Source organism: Misgurnus anguillicaudatus, chromosome 2 (genome assembly GCF_027580225.2).
Source record: "Misgurnus anguillicaudatus chromosome 2, ASM2758022v2, whole genome shotgun sequence".
NCBI classification, from domain to species: Eukaryota; Metazoa; Chordata; class Actinopteri; order Cypriniformes; family Cobitidae; genus Misgurnus; species Misgurnus anguillicaudatus.
This window is the reverse complement of record NC_073338.2, coordinates 4,578,547-4,606,246: the sequence shown is the minus strand read 5'-3', so window position 1 is coordinate 4,606,246 and position 27,700 is coordinate 4,578,547. Positions and strand designations below refer to the sequence as shown.

Below are 27,700 nucleotides of genomic sequence, written 5' to 3'. Positions count from 1 at the left end.
ACACACACACACGTTTTGCAAAAAATTACCCCAAATTTCCCTCTTCAATTTAATGATTTAGTTTTGATTCAGCAAAGTTTTTGTTTTGCACCACATCCAAATGTACTTCAATATTTAAATGGCAACTTTCTGAGGCTTCTGCTGTTAATAAATTCATAAAACATTAATTATTCATTAAGTTAAACAAGTTATGATGCAGAATGTGAGTTTGTTGTTGTTGTTGGTGTCAATGTGTCACAGGCTTGTGCAAAACTGATTTGTAAGTTTCTAATGAATAAATAAATAAGCTAAAGAAAAAAAACAATTTAATACAAAAATTGTTTTTCAGTTTTTGTAATGCGTTGAATTATAAAATGGTAGTCTATTTTGTAACTGAAATTAAAATTGAATATTACCAAACTCCACCAGACCAGAGTTGCACCCCTGACCTTACAGTATCTCCTAAAAAAAAGACCAAAAAAAAGACAAAAAAAAATCGTTGACGTTCATTTTATAGGTTCTGGAGAAAAATAAATTCCAGACGTTAAAGTGAAAGAATGTTATTGAAGAAGCTGTGTGACCTTAAACCTAATAAGACTGAGTTCAGCGACTCTGATTGTGAAATAGACGCAAACGTTTACGTGGACACTGCAGTGTTGCCAACGCCGCGGTTTTCACGCTCAATAAGTGTAATTTTTAAACTTGTTGCACTGTTTGCCATTTCCCAAAAAGTGTAAACATAAGCAATTGGGTCAACAGTAGCCTACATATACAGTAATTTATGCATGCAATTTTATTATTCACTCTTAAAGACTCAATTGAAATGCATGATTTTATTTTACAAATAATGCAACACACACTTCATCGATTAAACTGAAAGATAATCAGAGAATGCTGTAGTAGAACAAATATCAGGAAATGTATAAATGCATATAAAAGTCAGTCGAAAATCTGAAAAAAAAAATGTTGAGATGAGTTTTAATCTCATTTTGATGTGTCTCACGGATTTGGCAACCCTGCAGTAAGTGACTCAGTTGAGCGTTTCGGATCGACCGCGCGCGCGTCTGTTGGTTGCTATCAAGCGTCTCCTCCCGGGCCACAAACATGTCCAAACTGGAGCAGGTCCTGATCCTAGATCCTCCGAACGACCTGAGGTTCAAAGGTAAGATGGTCGTGACGAAAAACAGTGGGGTTTGGTGAAACGTAAACGGGTTTTGCATTAGTTTTGCTTTAGACGAGCCTGAAAGTAGTGCGGGCCTCGCCAGATCCTCGGGCTCGAGTGAGTGACGGGCAGAGGGACGGACGCTCCTGCCCGGTTCTGCACCACAGCGTTCTTGGGCAGTTAGGCCGTGTGGATGAGGTGTCAGTTCGGGCAGAAGCTGTGGGTCCACCAGGGTACAGCGATACGTGGTTTCGTCATAGGACAGTACTTCAACTTCTTATCATGTTTAACTTACGTGGCAGTCCAAGAACACTATGGTATATATTCAAAACCATACATATTAACACCATATATGTGTATGACGAGTTGACTGCTGTTCTGATGATGTTGTCAGTGTTTGTCTATAGAGGATTATGAGCCCTTTTTGCCTCCATTACTCTGATTTTACCCTTTTACCTGTAAAGTGAATTTAGGTTGACTTGTGGTGTTGTCTCATCACAACCATGTTTGTCCGCTTTAGAAACACTCGACATGGATAATTTGAAAGCCTAAAAGAATATAGAAAAGTTGGATATGTATTTGTTGTGTTGTTTTTCCTCTCTCTGATCATCAGACACACATCAGATCCTGCAGTCTGTATCCGATTAATCTGATTGAGCTAGATCAGACTTTGATGATATGTGTTAGTTTTTTGTGTTCCTGGTGCAGAATTACACCACCCATGACATCATCACACTTCTTCTTCAAGGCACAGTTTCTCTCTGAATGTTTAAATCTAACTTCAGGAAGAATCTGAATAAAATTGTGGCAAGTGAATTTGTACATTTTGTTGAAACAGAGCAGAACTGCATATTTACCTTTCACCTGTTGTGTTGACGTGCATGACAGAGTCATTCCGGTATGACTCCTTCTGTTTGCATACATAATCTTTCATCAAAATATAGGAACTTGTTGGGCCTGTGATGTTGTTTTCTGACACCGAGTGACAAATCACTGATATTGTGTTTTTCAGTGTAGATCAATTGAACAAGTCTGATTGCTTGTCATCACATCTCAAGTCCTGAATGATGTGTTTGAGTTGATGTGTGATTTATATGTTGTTTGGTTTATGATTAATGTTGACAAAGTGATGACAGTAGCAGGACTTTGTGTGTTTTATTGGAGTATGTTGAAGTCTCTGGTCATGTGTTAGTCAGTAGCCTCTTTCATTTACCAAGTATGATTTTACCAGTAAATACAAAATTGTGCTGTTTCCACACACAGTGACGTTCAGTCTTTTACCAGTAAGACATCATTCACACATCTGTACCAAAATACCTCTAAACTGCCAAATGGCGAGCTCGGTGTTGTATGTGTAAACAATGGCGGGTTATGACTTCATATCCACAGTACGTATTTTGTAGGGATTTTATTTTATTTTATTATTTTTTTTCCAGTGGCAGCAAGGGATAGGTAGGAAATTGTTAAATATTTAAATTGAACAGCGGATATATTTGAGGTGACTTTGGCTATATTGCGTGTTTATCTCACGCAGCGCAGAGCCATGTCTCCACGGATTATCTCTTTTTAATGGTGTGTGTGTGTGTGAGAGAGAGAGAGAGAGAGAGAGAGAGAGAGAGAGAGAGAGAGAGAGAGAGAGAGCGAGCAGGAACAGTAAATGCAGCTGAACGAATACAATGCGTGTTTTAAAGTAAAAAAATAAATAAATAACGAAACGCAACATGTGGAGGCCGGTGTTGGATCTGTCTAACTAGAATTAGTCTAACTTATGTGTGGGAAACACAGTATGATATGAAAAATATCTTGCGTGAACCTGTGGCTAAACTATAAAAGTGGAACTCTAACAAATGTCATAATCATGGCTTGACATTAACTTTTTTGCTCACCAGCCAAAGTGGCTAGTTGGTTTTCAAAGTTACTAGCCACTCAGCATTTTCACTGGCCAAAATTTTGTTGCTGGTAAAATCAATTTTATATGATTAAACTTGACTTTGGCATCCTAAAATGACTTTTATTCGAGCAAATTTATTTGCTAATTTAGATGCAGACTGAATTTCAAATGCAGTCTGACTACCCAAATTAAGACAACATTTATTAGCTGGTATATAGCTGGTATATCAGTATAGATCATATCATATATTTAGGTGCATGAAAAACATGCTAGTAAATAAGGCATAAATAGATTAACTTGAATATATTAAAAGTAGAGCAGGGGTGTAGAAGAAACACTAATTCTAAACTGAAAAGATAAACACAAAACCCATCGACAACCACTTTAAATAAATATTTATTAACAACAGCAGTAAATACTGTCAAGAAATGTACATTAATTTTACTGTCAGCTAGTTTATGCAGATGTATTTTATAAGCTTGATCATGGTTTCTGATAAAAGTGATTTAAGACTTTTAATGACAAATGTCGAGAGGGCATTATTGTTACATTAAAATGATGCGTGAACCTCTCAGCTGGCGGGTTTCCTTGGATTTCGTGTGCATTCAGGTATGCGCTGAATTTCTCTTCGCTCTTGCCCTGAGAGTGTGCACGCAATTTATATCTCTTCAATCACTTCCATGAAATTGTTTTATCTTTCCCGAAGTGTGTATGCGCTCAGACTGCGTCCTCTTGTGCATTCGTAAATTCATCAGCTCTCGCCCGCTCTCTGGAAGGTGACGCTTTTGTCCGCAACGCCCCGCTGATCGCGTGCGCGTCTCTCAACAAATGGTCTCTGTGCATTGCGCTCATAGACAGTAAAAGAAATGGACACAGCGACCCCGTTGGATTCAACGGAGACAAGTGAAGCCAATTAGAAGCACACACTTTGGGGGGGTCAGGCGTACTGCGCAGACTCAATCAAACTGAGCTTGGTGATGTGTGCAAACCTGTCTGACAATTGTAAGTCTTCTAATAGCTGTGCCAAGAGAAATCTGAATCACCCACCGAATCTTGCAGAAACGGCGAGCGTGAACAGGAGTACATTTTGTATTAAGTATATTTAGTATTTTGATTAATTACTTTGTCATTTTGCATAGTATTTATTTATTTTAAGTTTAACGCCAGTACGCCATATTCTCTATGCGCTTCTCCTCCTGTCCATACGGTAATTTCTCTACTGTGCGACAGAGAGTCGCGTGGTTATGACGCAATCGTTAGCATAGTTTTACTAAAACTGCTTCTACTGGGCCATAACGTAAGATACAAGGTAATGGAGCATTTTATACATTTTCGTGTTTCTTTAGAAATAATTGATGCACAAATTGAGTCTTTAAACGCCTCAGATGTAAAGTTATTCACTGTCAAAGTGACGCCAAAATGAATGGGAGTCAATGGAATGCTAAGAGCAGGTGGGGGTCCGCTAGCCAATGGCGGTGCCCAGGGCTGCTTCAATAAAATATGAAACCCTGCCCCCCTGGTTGCGCTGGGTGCAGACTGCTCATGGGAGTTGTAGTTTCCCAGTGTCGCATTGCGTATTGTTTATCATTTCGCATAACTTTTAAGAAAACTACAATAAAAAAAATTATATTCAACCTGCCAGAGTGGCTAGTGGGATTGGCTGTCTTACCCGCCACGGCCGAAATCTACTCGCATGGGGTGTTCGTGTCAAGCCCTGGTCATAATACCATACATTCAAATATTATAATTCGCTTACTGTCCGCAAAAATGAGCCTTGGTTTGTGCTCTCTGGAAGAGAAATGCCCACTTGCATATCGTTGTTCAGCTCGTCTTTTTTGGTCTGTAAGTTACAACTTTAGCCGGGGGCAAAAGATTACGTTGCTGTGCACGAAACAGCATCTCGAATGCACACCAAAAGTTACCAGTGCTTTTGTAAGTGACGACAACGATGTGTGACGTTGCATCGCGTGCTTTACAAAAACGGTGCTGTACTAAAAGGTAAATTATAGTAAAATAAGTTTTTTTATTTGTGTATTTATTTAATGTGTATTATTTATTCCCCAAGCTCATAAAATAAATTTGGGTCGCACATAAATTGGCAGGGTCGGTCGGAAACCGGAACCAAACAAATTTTTTTTATGTTTTAGGCTTTACAGAGGGTCTGCTAAGGACACGAGCAATTCAGCAAATAGATGGTTAGCTGTTTTAAAGCCCCCCAACCTAAAAACCTTTTTTTCCTTTTAATGGACTTTAATGGACCCCAAAGCTTAACACTTAACTCAACACTTAACAGTTTTTTAATGGAGTTTCAAAAGACTCTAAACAATCCCAAACAAGGCATAAGGGTCTTATCTAGCAAACGATTGTCATATTTGACAAGAAAAATAAAAAATATGCACTTTTAAACCACAACTTCTCGTCTATGTCCGATCCTGTGATGTGCCAGCGCGACCTCACGTAATACGTCATCACGTCAAGAGGTCACGGATGATGTTTGCAAAACTACGCCCCAGTGTTTACAAGTGTGGACAAAGAGGACCGTTTGACATTGTTGTATGTCAAATGATACAAATTAATGTCTTTGTGTCAGTTTATTGTTAAAAATGGTCCACAAATGTGCGTTTCATATATGTAACACGTGACATTTCTACGTCACTACGCAATTACGTGAGGTCGCGCTGGCGCATCACAGGACCAGAGAAGTTGTGGTTTAAAAGTGCATATTTTTATTTTTTATTAATTGGTGGTGAGTAAATTATCTGGATTTTTTTTGTGAAAAAACCTTTAACTGTAATCAGTGATGCACGGGTCAATGTATAAACAACCCACACCTAGGCTATTTAATAAACTGAGCATATTCATCTGTCAATATATAACGCGACTTGGCCATTCTAGATCGGAAGAACGCGTATCGACCACCGTTACTGTAAAATATGCACGTATGTCTTTTTAAACTCAATTTTGGTCAAATGTGGATTATATCATTGCACTGGCAAGAATATGGTTACATGTAAAGATGCCGTACCAAGTATGAAAACGCTACATTCAACTGCTTTTGATATACGGTGTTTTTTTCACTTCCTGAAAAGTAACCGTTTTGGACATACGTGAGTTTCATTGGGCAGTGACGATATAATGGCTGGATATTCTAAAATAAACAATTAAGCCTTTATTAAATAAAAGTGTATTTATCAGGAAAAAATTTTTTGTGTTGTGAATGTTTTAGTATTATAAGTTATCTTTTGTATTAATAATATTCTACATCAACGTGTCATATTTTCTAAAATAAAGTAATATTTTTCTTATTCCATATTTATTTTAATAAGTCTTCGCTGTGGGCGCGTGCAGCAGGTGACGCCAATTATGGGTCCTCCGGAGGTTAGACCGTCTCATTTCAGTTCTCTTCGCGAACTTCTGAGGCTGTCACCTTGAAAGACTGAGTGCTCATCTTTTAGGTTGCATGCTTAGAAGGTTGCAGCCCTTGAATTGGGACACGGCTACTGTTAGCTGTTGGCTAACTCCACTCAGGCAGTAAATATGTGATGTATGCCGTAAAGCAGGTCGGACTGCGCAGGCAGTGGATGGGTGGGGCTGTGTGCTCCTACCCTAACACGAAACTTACAGAGTGTGGTTGTAGCTGTGAGGAGGCTTCCCAGGTTGAATAAAAAACAACCCGTGGAGACAGATTAAACAGTGGTCAAATCTAAACAAAAAAAAGCAGTGGACTTGGCAACCCCACCCAGCGCACAGCATCTGTCGTTGAGTTCATGCTTTATCTCTGGATACATGTACAAAGCTGAGTTGAAGAAGGTTGTTCTTAAGAAGTTTTCAGATATAGGCAATGAAAACACATTTTTCAAAAGGCACAACGCTATTTTATTACTATTATGTACTACCTAATGTTATGAAAGTACACATGAACGCTGTAGAATGTACAGCACCTGACCCCATTAGCCATTACCTTAATAATGCGTTGCCATTGCCTTAAATAAGAGGTAAATATAAGACGTGAACTTGAGCACAAATGTTCTGCGCATGTGCACAATGTATTTTTGCATCCGATACTACAATTCACATGTTTACATGCATATTTTTCTCCTGCTGATTGGATCATTGATGGGAGTGCACCACTCCTTTCAATACGATCCAAATTTGCATCTGATCGACCTCAATCGTATTAAGGTGTTTACATGAAGGCTTTTCAATACGAATTAGCCATCAATACGATTACAAAAGGATTATTTGGTTGCATATAAACATACCTACTGTGTCCCTGTAGATGCTGACCTCAGTGTTGTGAGTCACTGGCGTTATTTAGTGATAGATTTTAAAGTCAAATTTAAAATGCGTTTCTTTTATTTCAGGTCCGTTCACAGATGTTGTCACTGCTAACCTCAAGCTGAAAAATCCATCTGACAGGAAAGTGTGTTTTAAAGTCAAGACCACAGCCCCACGCAGATATTGTGTACGGCCCAACAGCGGCATCATTGAACCCGGGGCCACACTCATCATCTCAGGTCAGGACTCAGAGCGTCTGATGTGTACACATCACATTATAATCAAAGAATATATGATAATGTAATGTGTGTAGTATTGTGTATGTCAGTGATATTCTGATATTTGTTTTTGTCACACAGTGATGTTACAGCCCTTTGATTATGATCCAAATGAGAAGAGCAAACACAAGTTTATGGTTCAGACCATCTTTGCACCCACGGCCATGACAGACACAGAAGCCATGGTAATGCTTTTGACTTGTGTGTGTGTGTGTGTGTGTGTGTGTGTGTGTGTGTGTGTGTGTGTATTTCCACCGTTGTGATGAAAACAGCAGATGGCAGCAGATAGTCTGTTTACCTCACAATTCACACTTCATTATTTTTACTTTTAAAAGTGTTGTATATTTATGAGCGTGCGCTCATGTTTGTGTTTTAAATCCTGGTATATTTCAGACTTGTTGTCTAGGTAGACAAGATGTGGCTGTTGCAGATAAATTTAATGCCTTTCTATCATTTGCAGTGGAAAGACGCAAAACCCGACGACCTCATGGATTCCAAACTCAGATGCCTCTTTGATTTACCATCTGAAAGTGATAAAGTGGTAAGTAAAGCATGTGTGACACTGCGTTCACCCCTGAACTGAACAGAAATTGCGCTGCCACATTAAGCTGAAATAAGAATACATAAAATTGATCAAAAATAATTATGGTTTATGTGGAGTGCAAAAGAGTTTTGTCATAACGCCAGGTGCTTCCGTCTCCGAACGTCTCCGTGTGCATGTCAACTTGTTGATTCGTTTGCCACAGATGTTCTTGAATGGTGACGATTTCTATTCCATTTTCGATACAACCATGAATTAGCCAGGGGTGTGATTCTTCCGGATAAATCCGGAATTCCGGCTTTTCCGACCTGAAAATGAGGCTTTAGTGAATCATGCAAATCCAATTTTTTGTGTGTGTGTGTGTGGGTGGGGGGTTGCAAGGCACCGTTATAAATAACCGCATATCACTACGCATTAGTCTATTTATTTGTCACGATGGAACTTCATTCAAAGCAGAGCTCACCAAAGAGCTTGCAGTCAGATCTCCGGCGTGTGTTGTTGGCAGCGAATAAAAAAAAACATGCGTTTGCCAACAAATAGTATGAGAGAACAAATCTTTTACCCTCAACCAAACTAACAAACTAGCCAATCAGAAGTAGAATGGGGAGGGGTCTTTGAGGTGCGGCTGAGGTCCAGCTACAGATGCCGCGCGGCCGCGGTGAAGTCGTAGTGAAGTTAACGTTGTCAGCAGGATGAAGAGTAAGTTTATGAAGCCTAGGTAAGACAACCTAATTGATAAAGGACCTAAATCAGTGGCGCTGGGCATGGATAGAAGGAATAGGCAGAGACAAAGAGCATTTTAGTAGTAAGAAAATTAAGAGAACCCGCCAGGTGTTTGCTGCTTTGACAAAACTGTCCGTTTCAAATCAGGCTATGCCAGTAACAGTTAATGTAAATATCAGATTTGCTGTCTCGCAATATCAATATAAAGTTGCGTTTGTGTCAAAACGTTTGCTTGCATTATTATTCTGTAATCACTTATGTTAACGCACGCATATAAGTTACGCGAATCAGATCCAACGTCATCCTGACGAACACATGCATGCGTTTGCTCCTCTTAATGGTTTGTGAATCGGGCAGTAATGCTTGTGATTACAGAATAATATAATGACAAACACACACATTCATGGATCTGGTTTACCTGTGCGTGTGTGTGTGAAACGCGTAGCTCGACTGTGCCAAAATAACTATGCAAAAGACAAATGCACTTGACTGCCTTTCCAGAAAGTCATAACATTTGAATTGAGTAACAAATGTTGTAATCAATAATTAATCTGTATTAAATGCCCCCACTAATTATTCTATAAACGTTAAACATGTTTTGACCAATAGCGAATCCCATTTATCAAATTGTGTATGTGGCTTTTGTGCCTTCTTATTACCATATGCAACCAAAGATTTTACTAAAAGGGCATTTATTTGTTTAGAAGAACATAAAAATCCTCATAGATCTAGTCACTTATTTTTACTCTCAAAATGCACCACATTGATGTATTTACTTTTAAATGCACAAAATGATTTTGTTCAGTCTGATGCAGTGGCAAGGCTACATAATGGTCAGGGTGGCACTTGCCCACGCATTGACGATTGGCCAGTCAGATCGATAAACTTTGAGCCCAAATTATATTTCAACTGTATTTCATTTTATATAAATGTGTGTGTGTGTGTGCGCGCGTGCGTGCATGTGTGCATATGTATGTCGCCACGTCGTGGTAGGTGTTCCGTATATTTTCTTGCTTTTTTGTCCTTTGCCAATCACACCTATGATTAGCTGATGTAGTTTGTCTTTGTCGGTCTTCTTGAGTGTTCGAACATTGTAAGTTGATTTTATTGTGGCCGACCTTGGTGAAAACGGGGCCTTCAGGTTTGTGTTTCGTAGATGATGTTGTTGTTTTTGTCTATGAATGACCGTTGCATTATTGAGGAGCATTTGCATGCCCTGTCATAAGCTGAGATCTCTGGTGAGATTTCATGCAGCGACCAAATGAAAACTAGTATTTGTTGCCCGGAATGGGTGCTTCTTTTCTTGATTTCAGAATCTTTGAGGGTTTTTACTCAAATTCGGGTGATTAGCCCTGGATTTGAAACCTGGTGCGAGGTAGGGACTGGCTGTACCGGTTGCACCAACGGTAGCGGATTGCTTCTTTGAAAAGTCCGGCCAGACATCTAGAAAGTACAGTTTACATGTACCCTCTAGATCAGGGGTGCCCAGACCTGTTCCTGGAGGGCTACCATCCTGCAGATTTTAGCTCCAACCCCAATCAAACACAGCTAAAGGAGCTAAAGGAGCTAATCAAGGTGTTCAGGGTTGCTTGATAATTACAGACAGGTGTGTTGGAGCTTGGCTGGAACCGAAGTCTGCAGGACGGCAGCCCTCCAGGAGCAGGGCCGGGCACCCCCCTGCTCTAGATAAATGTATAAAGTCAAAGTTTAGTTGGAGAGAGTTCTTAAAGGAATAGTTCACCCAAAAATTTAAATTCTGTCATTATTTTCTCATCCTTATGTTGTTGTAAACCTGTATGAATTTCTTTTTTCTGATGAACACAAAATAAGATATTTTGATAAATGATGGTATGCACACAGTGTATTGTAACCATAGACTTACATAGTAGGAATACAAGTATATGATGGAATTTAATGGGTACTGTTATCTGTGTGCTTACCATATTTATCAAAATATCATCTTCATCAGTTATCACAATAGTTCCAAAATATTTTTTTCCTACCATGAAAGTCAATGGTTACAATTTGCTGTGTTTACCATCATTCCTCAAAATATCTTCTTTTGTGTTCATCAAAATAAAAAAAGCATACAGGTTTAGAACAACATGAGGATGAGTAAATGATGACAGAACTTTCTCTTTGCAGAAGAAATATTTGTTGTGCATATTTATTTGATTCTCTATTAACACAATGATATACCCAATTACTGCAAGTAATATAACAAAGGCATCATCTGTGGTATTACTTTATCTAGAAAAAAATGTTAACAGTTACAATCATCAAAGAGCTTGCATATCATAAAAAAAATCTGTATCGGCCGATCACGAAGATAACAAATCGGTAATCGGTATCGGCTGCAAAAATCCTGATTGGAGCATACCTAGCTGAAAGGTGACAAGTTTGCATCCCTGTCTAAAATGTAGGGGTGTCAACAATAATCGATTCGGCAATGCATCGCAATGCGGGCATGCACGATTCAGCATTCGGATTCTATGAAGTTAATGGGAAACTAGACAAGACTTAAGCTGTGTGTAAAATCCTCATCTCAGGTATATAATTGTCATTGTCTTAAAGCTGCTAAGCTTCCGTTTTGTTGAGAATAGTTGCACTTGACTTTACTACTTGACGGATAAAAAATTTGCCTTGTTGTGTACAGTAGAATTCTGATGCATCGCAATGCATCGTAGAATTGAATTGAATTGAAACGTTACCTGGTGAATCGTAATTGAATTGAATTGTGAGGGCAGTGCCAATGCACACCCCTACTAAAATGCCTTTAAGGAATTTAAAAAAACGTCAGGTAGCAAATGTGATTTGCTATCATAATTAGCCTATATCATCTTTTCGTAGAATAAATCAAAGTCTGGTAACTGGTGTTTGACAGACTGGTTATTAATTGTGTTACTAAAGTTTTACAACAAATATGGTTGCTTTATTAAAACTATGGTTGGGTAAAAATATAAGTAAAATGAGTAACAGGTGAACTTCTTTCACCGTTCGAGTTTAATGAGGAAAGTGATATCTGAGAAATTAAAGTAAACATGAAGTCAATTAATGTAAAAGCTTCAATAACACTGTAATCTTAATCTAATTATTTACTATAATTAAATGGTTATCATTATGGGGCGGTTTCCCGGACAGGGATTAGACTAGTCCTAGACTAAAATAAATGTAAGAGCTGTCCAAACTGAAAACAACCTGCACTGACATATCATAAAAAACATCAGTGCCATTTGTTCTGCCTCAAAATGCACACAAGTGATGTTTTTAGTAAGGCATGTTTGTTAAAACGAGTTATATTTCCTAATGAAACTAAGACCTAGTCCTGACTTAAGCTAATCCTTGTCCGGGAAACCACCCCAAAATCTATTAAAGTGACTAATTCATTGTCAAAAAAACAATAGAAGAACATCTTGGTCTAGTGCATTTTATAGGTTTCTATTCATTTCGTTTAGATTTAAAAAATGCCAATTAATTCGTTTTTTTTTAATAGCTTACTGCTCAAACTAAAATGGTACATGTATAGGTATTCAAATATAAGCATGATTTGTCCTTCTCCTCCACAGACAAACAAACAGGTGCCTACAGAATCAGCAACCACCCAGTTGAGCGAGCTTTCCCCTCAAACTTTGCTTAAAAGCCACACAAAATATGATAAAGATTCAAAAGATGCAAAACGATTGAACAAAGCAGTAGCTGAGTTTATATGTATTGATCAGGTGCCTATATATACAATTGAGAAAAGTGGATTTCGGAACCTTGTGCAGCAGCTGGACAGAAAATATGACATGCCTGGAACAAATCATTTCATGTGTAATGAAATCCCACAGCTGTACACTGAGACCAGGGATGTTATTCAGGCACAACTTGCACATCAGCCATTCTTTGCTTGTACCACTGACATCTGGACAAGCAGGGCAGTTGATGCATACATGACAGTCACAATCCATTACATAACTGAATCCTGGGAAATGCAGTCTTGGTGTTTGGGGTGTTCAGCTTTATATTCGGATCATACATCAGACAGTCTTCATGAAGCCCTGGTGGAGATTGTGTCAGAGAAATGGGGACTGGACTTGTCAAAAATGGCCGGCATAACCACTGATGCCTCTAACAACAAAAAGGCATTTGCAAGCTACAATTGGATGCCATGTTTTGGCCACAATCTTCATCTGGCTGTAGGCAAGGCATTAGGGCTGGACCGTGTCTCAAATTGTTTGTCTAGACTTCGTAAGACTGTGTCTGCCTTTTCCAGGTCAGGCAGAATGTTGAGAAGCTTAAAGGAGAAACAGAAAAACTTGAAGCTGCCCGAGCAAGACCTCATTCACGATGAGCCTACACGCTGGATTTCTACCTTTGAGATGGTGGACAGATTCTGTTTACATCAACAAGCTGTCTGTGCCGTTTTGGCTGAAAATGGCAAAAATTGTCATCTGATGCCTAAAGATTCGGATATGGCAACAATAGAAACTATTAGAGCTGTCCTGGGGCCACTCAGCAGCTTCGCCAATGCATTAGCTGAAGAGAAAAATTTCATATTGTCTTCTGTGCTGCCTCTGAAATGGAAACTACTTTCTTTTCTGACCTTAAAGGATTGCGAATGCAATCTTTTGTGTGACATGAAAGACAAAATAAAAACAGACTTCACAGCAAGATACAAAAACAGACAGCTGGACACTGTTCTTAACACTGTAACATTCCTGGACCCAAGATTTAAGGACACGTTTGTTACCCTGGAAGAAGAAGTGAAAGCATTACTTTCACAAAACTCAGATAAAGCTCCAAAACAGCCAGAGGAACAAGTCCCAAGCAGCAGGTAAAACAGACTTAAAAAGTCTGTTGTCCACCATCAAATCTGAAAAGATGGGTGAGTCAGCAAGGGCTGCTGGGGCTGAGGGTAGTAGTTCTGCATCTCCTGCTAACAAACTTCGGAGTGAGTTCCTGTTGTACAAAGACATGCAAGAGATAAGTGCTTCTGAAGACCCGCTTGCCTGGTGGAAGGACCATGCAGCCACACTTCCGTCTCTTGCACAATTAGCCAGACAGTACCTGTGCATTCCAGCCTTAAGCTGCGCATCAGATCATCTGTTCAACACATCAGACTTTATATGCAATTCTAGGCAGATCAGGTTGACAGAGGAGCATGTTGACATGCTTGTTTTCCTTGCGAAGAATCTAGAAGTGGCCAAAGAACTAACCAGAAAATAAGATAATTCTGACAATTAGGGATGCACCGGCCTCGATACTAGGGTTGTTGCGGTGACAGAATTTTCCCACCGGTAAATCAGCGCGTCACAAACCCGGTGATACCGGTTTCACCGGGTGGGAGGGGCTTATAAATGCACATACAGACGTGCGCATTTTACTTTCACTTTTGAATTAGATGCAACTGTTGTTTAAATCCAGCGCTTGTGTACGCTGCGTTAAATCGCGTATGAATTTGCGTGCAAATGCGAGTGCAAGAGCTGGTTTAAGTGCTTGAGTCAATGTGCGCATGTACTTCTGACAGAAACCCGCCAGTCCCAAGCAGAGCAACCGGCTATTCCTCCATAAAGCGCTGCTTGAATGATGGGTTTATTATTATTCTTAATAAAAAACACAACAACAAAACAATCTTGCTTATATTAAACATCATATATGTATATTATAACAAAAATGAGTAAGCACGCGGCTTCCGTCATCATCTGCTCGCCGCAGTCTGACAGGAATAAATTAAATCTGACACCCGCAGCCGCTGCTCTGTGATGACGCGTGTTCAGCTCCGCTGAATTCAGGCAGCAGACACATTCAGTTGTAAGTGTTTGCTCTCTCTAACGAAACTAAATGATTTAATTACAAGAAAATATCAAAACGACGGTGAAAAACAGTGTCGCGGTGGGCAAGTGATCTAACCGGTGAGAGGCTGAAGCACCGGTCATCACCGTTTCACCGTCTATCGCAACAAGCCTACTCGATACCACATTTTCTAAAGTACTCGTTAAAAGTCCCCCGATACCGGGGATCAATACCACGGTCTGAGAAATGTCTATGTTTGAGCGGTGTGTAAGGGATTAATGCCTCTTGTGTTGTCCAAAGAGGCAGAGTTTACAACAAACTGGAAAACTAGTCCCTTGCTTTTTTGTTAAATTATATGACTAAAGCTGTTACCTGTAAATTTAAATCATGTTTTTTAATTAACTACTCTGTATCGGTATCGGCAAGTACTGAAATGCAAGTCCTCGTACTCATATTCCAAAAAAGTGGTATCTGTGCATCCCTACTGACAATAACAGTAAAAAAAGCTAAAAATAAAACCTTTTCGTTCATTTAAGTTATGTGACAAAAATCTTTCAGCTGTCAACCAATCTTTGTTTATTAAGGGATGGACAATAATTTAATAATAATCAGTGAGAAAAATAGGCTTAAGCCATCAGGTGCACAGGTTAGAAAAGGGGAAAGATGAGAAATATGCAAACAATATCTTGTTATGAGTATAATATGTATATTATTTAGTAGGGTAGTTTATCATTATGTAGCTTGCTATGCAATTACAAATAGAGCTTTAAAGGGGACATTTCACAAGACTTTTTTAAGATGATTTAAAATAAATCTTTGGTGTCCCCAGAGTACATATGTGAAGTTTTAGCTCAAAATCATATAGATAATGTATTATAGCAAGTTAAAATTGCTATAATAGGTTAATAGGTTGATTAAAGCACTGGGGACCCACTTAAACATGGAAAAAGTTAAATTTTGATGGTATTTCGTATTTAATATTAATTTTTCTGTCCAACTATCTTGTGTAACATTAACCTACTACCATTCAAAAATTTTATGGTCACTTTCACTTTTATTTTTCCACATGTTTCTATCATAGCAAATAGATCTAAACTATGGAACTATGAAAGTCAGTCACTACTGTGCCTGAAGAAATCTATTAGTTTCAAACCTCTGCATTAAAGCATTTTAAAGTTTTTTAATATTAAAAAAATATTTGACAGTGAGCTTACATGTCATTTTGTATGAAGGCTAAATACAAATTAAAGATGAACATCAGTTTATTTATACCATTTTTGTTTTTTTAAAAATATTATATTGTTTTATAGGAGAAGGCTTCATAGAAGTTTGTATGTAGAACCATTCATTGTGGGCATGAAATTTTTGCCATATCGTCCAGCCTTAGGTTTATTTAATAAATGTCATCAGCTGAAACAGAAAAAAATATTACTTTTCTTCAAACATGTTATTTTATAAATAATATTTATAAAGAATATTTACATTATTTTCTTAATTTTTAATATTTAAACAGTTAACATTCCTGCTTTGCCTGAGCAAACAGCAATACTTTGTCATAACGTTTTTTATTTTTAAGTTTCATTTATTTGAATATTTAATTACTTTTTCTGTAAGTTTTACCATCCATAAAATTGTTTTATAAATATGCACCCTAAAATTAAAATAACATAAATATTAAATGTAATTGGAAGAGCCGTCCCTTCTCCATTTGTTGGGTATTATTGCTTCTGCTTTGTGCATTTTAAATCACAGAATTCCTACAAAGTATTTTGTCTACCAAAAAACTTTTCATTTCGTCATATCTATGCAGGCATGTTTCCGGTCGCCGTGATTTCACCAAGTAAGATGTGATCCTGGATCAACATTTTTTGTTGATCCTGGATCAACGTTTTAATCAAAGATACCCCAACCTACCCTTAACTCTAACCCTAACCATTTTTAAACCCTCAAATTAGTGTGAAATAATAGTTTGAGGGGTATTTTTTAAAAGCCCCTAATCCAATCCTAGACCTAAATCTAACATAAACCCTAATCCTAATCCTGCAATCTTATTGGTTAATGAAAATGTTGATCCAGGACCAACAATGGTGTTGATCCAGGATCACATCCCTCCTGGTGAAATCACATTCACCCATGTTTCCCTCATCTAAAATATAAAACATGAGTAGGGGAGAGCGGGGCACAACCATAGACTGTAAAAAAAAGATGGACGTAGTGTCCATGACATCCCCCATAGGTTTCTGAAGATCGTTTTTGAAGCTTAAAGTAGGCGGTGCCTGCCGTTGCCACCTTGCCCACGCGTCAACGCGCATCACTCGCGGATATCCGAAAGTGGGTAAAGAGGGGGGCGTAGGTGAAGCTGAGGTGGCTGGTTGCTGAAACCACACTCCCTAGCCCGATTCTAGTGACAGAAGTGGCAGTTCAAAAGTCACTCGAGCGGCCACACCCCTTAATTATGCAGAACTTTTATATAATTTAAATGGATGAGTTACAAAAAAATTCACCCCCCTCACAGTTGTCATGAAGGGCAAAATTACCCATATAGACCAAAAACACTTTTTGTACCAGGCTGTAAACATTTTATTTTCTACAGTAAACTTAGCCATTTTAACATGGGGGTCTATGGGAATTTACTCCCTTTTGGAGCCTGCCTCTAGCGGCCAGTTGATGCTTTTTAAATCACTTCCGTATTGGCAAGGTTGATTGGAAGGTTGCCCCTCTGGCCCAACCTAACACTTTTTGACTTTGGCTCTATCATTTAAAAAACATTTAAGGTAGATAAGTTAGTTACCCAATAACACACACTTCTCTGCTTCAAATGAACACTTAAAGTTTGCTTGTGTGACCTACCATTATCATACAGTTACACCACAAATGACTCCAGTGCAAACGTTACAACTTACCCCATAGATGGGGTTAATTGTAACAAACAGAAGCTTTGTTGTAACGCCTGCTAAAAATTTTGGTTTAAACTAGGGCTGTCAAAATTAACGCGTTCATAACGCGTTAACGCAAATTCATTTTAACGCCACTAATTTTATTAACGGAGATTAACGCAACGCGCAATTTCTGTTTGACCCTTGGTCCAGCCCATAGTTGAATGAACAGAGACGCAGACAAATGTGACTCTCTCTAAATGAGTAAAAGGTTTTCATAGAAATAAGAACATTAAGCAAATTGTCTACCAAATCCAATGCTCTAAATGCTCGTTGGACATCTGATATGATCTTTATTTATACGTCTGAGAGGTGTAACGTTACCGTCCTCCTAATGCTTAATCTAATACAAAGATGCGTCTCAATTCATTTTGGTTTCGCTTTTATGCATGACTTAGAAAATAGACTGCAGGACTTGCTTGATGTTAAAAGAGTCATTAAGAGAGTTAAAGTTCGGTACCTGATTAATGTTAAAGAGTTATTAAGAGCGACAAGACTCAAAAGCGATCTCCTCACGCTGACTGACTGATATCTGAAGCGCGTGCACACAGACGCGCGAGTGCGCGACCCGGATATATAGACATCTACACAAAATTACAGTTTTACAAATATCTGTTTTGATAAGAATTCACGCAGGTAGGCTCTATAATCTGTTATGTTTTAAGTAAATGGTTGGTTAACTGTTGGGTAAAACTATCTGATGTGTAACATTATATTAGATCACTTAGATTTTAAGCAGTCTGTCTCAATGTCAATCAAACAAAAGGAAAAAAAGTTGAACATACATTGATGATGTTTTTGCTTTGTGTGTGCTAAATCTATTAGTTTTACCAGTGATTTTAAGGTATTGATGTGGTAATATACTGTATGGATGTGGAAATGTTTGTGGTAATTTGACTCTTTCAACTTCAAACACGTGTAGTTCTGTCATATTTTGTTAACAAATCATGCATTGTTCTATGTTTTAATAGAGAATGTCAAAATATGAACAACTATTTTTTATAAATTTGCTAATTCCGACTCAACTTGCCAGCACAGGTCACAAATGATGCAGCAGCAAACAAAAATGGAGAAAGAAAAATCTTCTGAAAGGAAAATTCATATACAAAACAATGGCTGGTGATTCTGTTAAAATGTAAACAGGCTGTTGTTAACATACATTTGCATAAAGCATCTATATATGTATATATGATTAGAATATTAAAAACCTGAAAAGTGTTAAATTAGGGTAAATTTAGAATGGATAAAAATGTGTGATTAATTTGCGATTAATCGCAGTTAACTCATGAAATCATGCGATTAATCTAGATTAATTTTTTTAATCTATTGACAGCCCTAGTTTAAACACAAATAATTCAATAAAATTCTGTCTATATAGTAAAGGTGGATATTGTTTATATATCTGCCTATAATAGATAGATATCCACACATTCATCCATCCATCATCTAACCATCCATCTATTATGCATCAATGCAAATAAACAGATTTGTTTTGAAAGAGCAGCACAATTAAGACAAAAAATCATAACTGTAAGTTATTTCCCTTAATATTGTATTAAAGGCCACGTTCTTTCTGATCCCATTTTTTAAACCCTAGTTAGCAGTGGCGGAGTGGCAATCGGGAGAGTCGGGACTTTTCCCGGTGGGCCGGTAGTGTTTTAAGGCCGCGAAGGCCGGTCTGATAATAGCCGTGCTTTCAGTCTTTAGTCATGCACTCCGGCCACACTAAAAACTATTTATCATATATTTAATATCCTGCAGTGCTCAAAATGTATCTGGTCGCAAAGCTCTCTCTCTTAAGCCCGTCTTCCCTGGAGTTCTATCACCCAATCAAAATAAAAGAAAGAGGCTACACAACAGCCAATCAGGAAATAGCACTGTTGTATCTGGGTAAGATTTAACGCAACAACCAATAAAAAAGCATAGCCTCGCACACTCACAGAGGAATGGAGCTCCGAGCATCACTTTGAGCAGCACAGAGAGTAAGTCTGATCTCCTGTTTTAATGTTACAACAAATGCACAACTTTGACACAAACAATGACAACTTGACTGCTGTTAGAAAGTTTCCCAGATAATCAGCATCAGTTTTTCACGAGTGTCTGTAACTTAGCCAACAGTTTACAGCCTGTTCACTGACATGTAAGTTAGCCATATTATATTTTCGTTATCACACGATGACTGACATTTTGTCACATCTCTCTCCAAACAGGATTAATAATTTTAAAAGCAACTGCTTTGCAACCATAGTAAGCTTAAAGGAATAGTCTACTCATTTTCAATATTAAAATATGTTATTACCTTAACTAAGAACTGTTGATACATCCCTCTATCATCTGTGTGCGTGCACGTAAGCGCTGGAGCGCGCTGCGACGCTTCGATGGCATTTAGCTTGGCCCCATTCATTCAATGGTGCATTTGGGAGATGGAGTTGGAAGTGACCGGGCACGTCGGCGTTTTTCCTATTTGAGGCGAGTAGTTGTACGAGCAGGTTTGGTGGTACAGGATGAAGCGTGGCGCTTTTCTAAGCGGATTTAAAAGAGGAACTATATTTTATGGCGTAATGGCACTTATGGGAGTGCTTCGACTCGGCGCAGTAACACCCTTCCTCTCCCATTATGAGAAGGGGAGCAGACTTTTCAGGCGAGTCGAAGTACTCCCAAAAGCGCCACCACGCCATCAAACACAGTTCCTCTCTTAAATCCGCCCAGAAAAGCGCTACGGTTTATTTTCTACCACCAAACTTGCTCGTATAACTACTCGTCTTAAATAGGAAAAACGTTGATGTGTTTGGTCACTTCTAGCTTTCTCTCTGGATGGTGCCGTTGAGTGAATGGGGCTAAGCTAAATGCTATCGAATCACAACACACTAAACAAACTACACAATCAGAACTTGTTACGTATTTCTAAAGGAGGGACTTCATAGAACAAGGAAGACATCAGCACGTTTTGAGGACAGTGAAAACAGTGCTATACAGATAAGTCAATTGTGTGAAAAATATCGTGTATACTTAAAAAAAATACTTTAACAGTTATCATTTTGACAAATAGTATTTACATTATTTTCATTTCATTATCATTGTATACTGGAGGCTTAATTGTAAGGGCGGATCTGAAACCAGCCAATTAGAGCTCAGCCTCAGGTCACATGTTTTTACCCTTTTTACTGACCTACATAGACACTCATTAGGGGTGCGCCCCAGACACACAAACATAACACACACAACAAACTCTGTTTGGATTTTTTATTATTTTAAATAAATGATAACATGACTAACAGTGAAATAGTATAACTACACGATTTTATTTTGTATTGATTTGCATTATATATTTAACTTTTTTGTAACATGTTAAAGTAGCTTTCTTCTCTGGCCAACTTTCGGGGGCGGCACCCCTAGTGACCAGCAGCCACTGCTTAACAGCACTTGCATTATTATACATGTACCAACATTACTGTGCACTTCAAAATGAACATAAAATAGCTTACTTTTTATATTCTATGTCACTATCTTCAAGGTTTTTTTTGCAAGAAGATCAGTTTGTTAACATTTAAAGGGGTCATAGCATGAAAATGTTAGCATTGCCACTTTGTAGGTTTGAGCAAAAATGTGTCATTTTGGGTGTGTCTTTTAAAATGCAAATGAGCTGATGAAGTGCAAACACTGATCACAATGATGATGGTTTGATGCAATTCAAACTCAATTGTGCTGTGAATTATTTTTTCTCTCTTTCTTTCTCTCTGCACTAAATGGCAGTGTTGTGGTTGGATAGTGTACATTAAGGGGGCGGTATTATTCTAATAAGATATCCTTATGACATCAGTTCAATGACCTATTTTTGCTCACACCTACGGGGTGGCAATGCTAGCATTTTCACGCCATGGCCCCTTTAAACACAGAAGGCAATGTGTGCTGTTTTCGGTCTCACCTGCGATCGCGTGCTATCAACAACAAATCAAACACGGTGCATGTGCGCACCGAACCGTAGGAGAATAACAGGACGGTTTGATTCTTTACCGAGAACCGTTACACCACTAGTATAGACTGATATTTTTCTGAATTCTGGACCCTATAATCAGGGGTTTAGGAAAATATATATAATGACTGCATTCTCTGAGATATTATATTTGAACGTTTGACTGAAAATGTAAGATCTATAACACTGGGGAAATGCTGTATAGAATACAAAATACAACTTGTTCACCTTGAAATACTGAAAGAAATGGTGCATGTCACTATAAACTGCACTATACTTCATACTATTTAAACTTCAGATTTATCTGATACTTTCATTTCGTCTTTGGGGTTTCACACTTTTTAGTGTTTCAGTGGTTTATGAGTGTTATACATTTAATTCCGTCATAATTTAGACATCGTCAGGTTGTTTTTTTAAACCCACACTCTAGGGATGTCTGGGTTGTTTTTGACCCATGGTGAGTGAATGTTGGGCGGAACACGTGCTGGGTTGAAAATTGACCCAGTGCTGGGTTGTTTTAACCCAACTGCTGGGTTATTATACCCCATGGTTGCATAACAACAACCCAGTATTGGGTGGTTTTTGGCCCAGCACGTGTTCTGTCCAATGTTTGCCCATTATGGGTCAAAAATAACCCAGCCATTTTTAGAGTGCATATGACTTTCCTCCTCCTGTGAATACAGAAGTTAACATTAGTCCACATGCAGATATTCAAACATTTTCAGGTATTTTTATGATAATAAAGAATATTTGTAATGATTATGTTTGGCGAGTGTTGCCTTTTCAAATGCATGTTATAAATGACTCAAACTCAAAGTTATTTTAGATTGATAAGGACTTTCTAATGATCAAAGAGCTGTAGTACATGAAAGAGCTGTGCATAAAATCACCTTTGCAATTCAGAATAGATTTCGGATGGATATTATAGTGTGTATCGCCAGTGCTTTAAGTGGGCCGGAACGCCCCGGTACTCAGTACCGCCACTTCTAAAAATAGCTCTTGAGCGTACCACCACCTCTACGTGCGCCCAGAACGTGCTTTTAGCGTACCGGAACGCTCATCTGTTTAAAAATCAGAGGTTTAATTTAATCATTTGGCTGCGCTGCCGCTTTTCAGAGCGCCCTTAATGTACGCTTCCTAATTCGTTCCACCGAGAGCAGAGACTACATTACCCATACACCCTTGCGTTTACAAGTTAAAAGCGCATGCGTCCTTCAGTCAGTGTCAACGTGCTCTGGAGAGCACTAGCGTAGCCAGGATTCACAATGTGGGTGGGTCCAGAAAAAATCAGGTGGGCCTTAACCAAAAAAGCATCTGTTATCAAAATATACAAACACACAACTACACCAGTTTCAATATATGACCGTTTAATAAGAACAAAAGCCTGTATGGGCCCTATTTTAACAATTTAAGCGCAATGTGCAATAAACCAATAAGAGTCTCATCTCCTTTACAAGCCAGTGGCGCTTGCGCCATCCCGATTCCATTTGGCAGAATTTGTAAACTAAAAAACTGAGCAGAGGAAGAAGACCACCAGTTTAAGATTGATATTAAAAAATGCGTTGTTTTTATTTGTAATTAAATTGTTATTCTTTGGTATTAAAACCTTTAAAAGTCGCTTTCTTTCAGTCATGATCATTCAAGTAAAAATAGCAGGCTTTTAATTGCTGTATTGATAGCCCAGATGATCCGTGTTATCTCAAAGAATAGTTTACAAATATGCAAGAAAATCTTTAGGCCTACTTTAAAAATACTTTAAATACTTAATTTAAATTTGTTGGTATTTGAAAAGTTTAGTTGCAAAAGAAATCTCGTTTTTTGGTTTGCATTCCAATTAATATCAATTCAACTGCGGTTGGTTTGTTTTGATTTAAACCTTCATAACTTTAAAAATACAGCTAAGTAGCACTATAAAACAAAATAATAACCTCATAACATAATAATAATTTGATAAAAATGTTAAAAACGGAGTTCTCTCGTTTTTCAACGAAATTCTTCATTTAAACCTTTAAAAGTCGTTTTCTTTCAGTAATGGAAGTAAAAATAGCAGGCTTTTAATTATTGTAAATGTATGGATAGCCTACATGATCAGTAATCTCAAAGAATAATTTACAAATGTGCAAGAAAAGGTTTGTACTTTAAAAATAGTTTATTTGTAACAATAAATAATTTATAAACGCAATTTCAGCACTAGAACAGCGCTGTGGGTGTTTTGAAATGTAAGCATAACATAAAAACGGTTCTCATCTCATCATATCCACGGGTACAAAGTCATCATATATAATAAATCTTTGGGGTAGCATTAAAAAAATTCTAAATAAATGCAATATTTGCATTTGTTTAAAGCAAAACATTTAATTACTTACCAGGCTACAGGTGAAGCAGTTTCTTACGCCTTCAAACGTCATAATCGGTCCGTATTTATGTCCAAGACACTCAATAATAATCTTTAAAACATTTTAACATTTTAATCCTTTGATTTTTCATATTTTAAACGTTTGTGTGCTGCCGCGCATAAGCAAATGCGCGTTGCCGTTTATAGGCGCGTATGCGCTCATTAAATAACAAAAGCAATATTTCTCCATTGGCAGGTTTTAGTTGGTCAGTGGCGTAGGCTAGTCTATTTTATTTGCCTCAAAATAGCAAAGCACCAACAATGCGCCTGAACACACTTTCAGACCAGAAGGCTCATGGGCGCAAATGTTATCTGCAAAGACTTTTCTTCTTTTAGCTGCTGAACCAACATCTCAGGTTCAGAAACCTCAACGGTAATGTTAAAGGGTGCACCATCAAGCTGTAATAAAGTCTTCTCACCGAAGCTCTTCGTGACCTTCATTCTAAGACAATGAAGCAGCGCAGCTTTTATTATTCCTTACGTGTCAGCCTTAAACCGGGTGTTAATTTCTATGATGTGGGGTGTAGGAGGGGCCAGGAGGCTGTTCGAAATGCGCTATTTATTGCACTACTATTTACAAAATTAATTTATTCCTTATTATAATAGCAAACAAGAGTTAAAAAAAAGATTTATTTTATAGGTCAAGTATAGTGATAAATGCAACATAATTTACTCTTTAGGATAACTAATAGGCTTTACTGGATAGGCAGGTGGGTTGGCCTAGCTGACAGGTGGGTGGACCCAGGCCCACCCAGGCCCACCCATAGCTACGCGACTGCTGGAGAGGTGTGTGTTTGTGTGTGAAACGCTCAACCATTGCTGCTCGGTTAAAATGAAAATACAATGAACACGTAATATGCCCTCCTTGTTTTAGACTCTGAGTAGTAAAAGAACAAGGTCAGAATCAGAGGACTCGCTGACATCCCACCAAGCCAGAATGATAGCTACAGGTCAGACGCAAGCCTTGTAGGTACGTGATAATCTCCGCTGTCGCGGCTGTCAGTTTGGTTCCCCTCGACGCAACTTCGGATTTCCTCAGGCGATGTGCAGAAAACATTCTTGAAATTGTAATAGACATTTAGTTTAATTGCTAAACTAAAAGTAAACGAAATTTCAATGAATTTGAACGACGTGCACAGTAGTTTTACCACCTGCAAAATGGGAAAAAAATGGGACAAAATAAATGAATTTAGAGTTTCAAATGGCCAGTATTTTGTTATTCTTGACTACATAGACATGGTCTTGGTGTCATTTTAATGTTTTTTTTTTCAAGCTTTTTCTATCTGAACAACTAGTTTTAGCATTTAACCATGCTGAAAATTTTACTCACATATCTACCTTTTGCACATTTTATTTATGTTCAAAAACTCTTTCTACAGTAGCTCTTTCTAATGGTATTTTTTTCAAAATCCTTTTGCACATTTTATTTATGTTCAGTAGCTATTTCTAGCTCAAGCAAATCCACAAATTTTATAAAAGGATTAATTATTTTTTACAAGGTCATCTGTTGACTGCTAAATATAAAACCCCTTCAATATAGGAGTCGAGTCAGCAAAAAAAAAATAGAGTACCGGCACCTCTTTTGGGCCACTTAAAGCACTGTGTATCGCAAAATATTGTTACACCCCTAGAAGAGAACAGGGCGTGAATAAATGATAGTCATACCGGTTTGGATGAATGACACAATTTGAATCTTTGTGTGAACATTTTCCTTTTACATGTTCATGTTTTTAGAATGACATTGATGCAGCTAAAGCTGTGCCCACGCTCAACTCCTCTAAAGTGGACGGGCTGGGGGCACCTAAAGGCATCAGCGCTGCCATGGATGACTCTGAGATGAAGAAGATCCTGGACGAGTGCAAACGTTACCAGACGGAGGTTAGCAAGCTGAGCGAAGAAAACCGCCAGTTAAAGGTAAATACTGATTTATTGAAAAGATTCATACATGTTTGTTCGTATATTTACTCATTACGCTTTGTTTTTTTATTTTAAGGACGAAGGTTTGAGACTGCGAAAGATCCAACGAAGTGGCCCCCCAACGTCTAACTCCAACTCTCTAATTGGCCGAGAGTCCACCGTAAGCTCACTTCCCTCACTCCTGGTCGTCATAGCAGCCATCTTCATCGGATTCTTCCTCGGAAAGTTCATCCTGTAGGCGTAGGCGGCGGGATGTGACGCGGCGAACGATCACACGAGCCTGATGAAAGAGTCTTTCTGTTGACGTGACCATATCAGCGATAGTTTGGGCAGCATCATCACGGACCCCTTTATGTAGAATCAGCGTCCCGTCCTCTAGGGGCCAACACTATCAGTACAAAAGAGACAGAAAGACTGTTTATGGTTTGTTTCCTATTTTCTGTTGATTGCTTGAGTCCATGAACTGATTGTATTGGAGGGTTGAAGACGAACTGAGAGTATTTTGAGAAACACAAGATCATCTGAAAGACGCTGATGAGTTAAGACCAGTTGATTTCTAGCATCATAACTCTCCCCCAAAACTCTGTTATGTTTTATGATGAACTGAAAAGTCTAAAGGCATTTAATCTTTCATTCAGTCAACCACAACAAAGACCTTTAAATCCTTTTGTCCCGGACGACCTTGAAGTTTGTCCCTTCACGGTTAGCTTAGTGGTGATGTCAACAGTTGGACGGGCGACACAGGTGCCTCCTTCCTATGTACAGTTGTTCCTTGTCTGTTCCTAACAATACCAATGCAGACTGTTTTATTACTGTAATTATTATTATTATTATCATTTAATTAATTATATTATTAATGTCCTTTCTCTCAAAACAGAGCATTTTTTCCACAAATGTTCACAGATGTCTTTACTGTCTCATACTAGATGATGTTCAAGAAATTAAAAGTAAAAATAGAAAGTTCAGCCTGCGTGTCCTTTATTTTGCTCTCTGTGAAATAATCTATTTGCAATTATATTCACACCTCTTATTGTTTTCATCATCCTGTTCTTGTTTTGTACTTTTAACAATTAATGAAAAACTTTTTATTTTACAATCCAGTTATTTGTACAGCGCATCTGTCTAATGAATTATATGTGACCCTAAACCAAGTCAAGACCAAGACCAGTGCAAGTCACTGCATTAAAACACTTATGTTAAAATGTGGAATATGCTTATGATTAGGCACTTCTTGTCTGTGTCTGTGTGTGTGTCCGTGTGTGTGTGTGTGTGTGTGTGTGTGTGTGTGTGTGTGTGTGCCGTCAGAGAAGTTGATAAAATAATAAAAAGGCATTGCAGATATGTATGAATATATATTTGTCTATAAGCAAATAAAAGTGAACAAACACTAAAGAGCTGAAATCAACTTAACCATTTATTCTGAACTGTCTTTCCATGCTTGCCATCCACTTAACACAATGTAGGTGTTTTTAGTAATAAAATTAGAAAAATTATCATTGGGAGAAACTTAAACAATGCTTAAACAATGCCAGCATCATATGCCAAACCTGAATAAACTGCATAAAATGATAAAAAATAAAGTTGTGATGTGCCATCAGTTGTAGTCTTGACCAGTCTTGAAACAAAATTACGAGTCCTCTTTGTCTGAGACCGAGTAAAAATGCGGTCGATTCCAAGACGAGACCAAGACCTTAAAAAGTCATCTTGAGCCCGGTCTTGAGAACTACAAAACTACTGTCCACTTTGATAAGCCTGATACGACTCACAGCACATATTTCCTTTAGTGAAAAATAAAGTCATGTGAAAGGTTTAAAGTGATAGTTTACTTAGTATTGAACATTAGCGGTTAACT

At 38.1% G+C, this 27,700-nt stretch overlaps 1 protein-coding gene across 1 annotated transcript; it reads left to right on the top strand.

The window, feature by feature from the left end:
* Window positions 1-983: 983 nt before the first annotated feature.
* Window positions 984-26,808, top strand: vapal (VAMP (vesicle-associated membrane protein)-associated protein A, like). Its single transcript, XM_055201195.2, has 6 exons — window positions 984-1,141; window positions 7,397-7,549; window positions 7,670-7,773; window positions 8,049-8,129; window positions 25,666-25,845; window positions 25,925-26,808. Exons 1-6 carry the CDS (start codon window positions 1,084-1,086, stop codon window positions 26,084-26,086), a joined length of 738 nt encoding a protein of 245 aa, XP_055057170.1. The 5' UTR covers window positions 984-1,083; the 3' UTR covers window positions 26,087-26,808.
* Window positions 26,809-27,700: the final 892 nt, after the last annotated feature.

Coding starts and splice junctions, on each gene's coding strand:
- vapal (XM_055201195.2), top strand. CDS start 1,084: ATGTCCAAACTGGAGCAGGTCCTGATCCTAGATCCTCCGAACGACCTG. Junction 1,142..7,396: donor GAACGACCTGAGGTTCAAAG/GTAAGATGGTCG, acceptor CTTTTATTTCAG/GTCCGTTCACAGATGTTGTC. Junction 8,130..25,665: donor CATCTGAAAGTGATAAAGTG/GTAAGTAAAGCA, acceptor TCATGTTTTTAG/AATGACATTGATGCAGCTAA.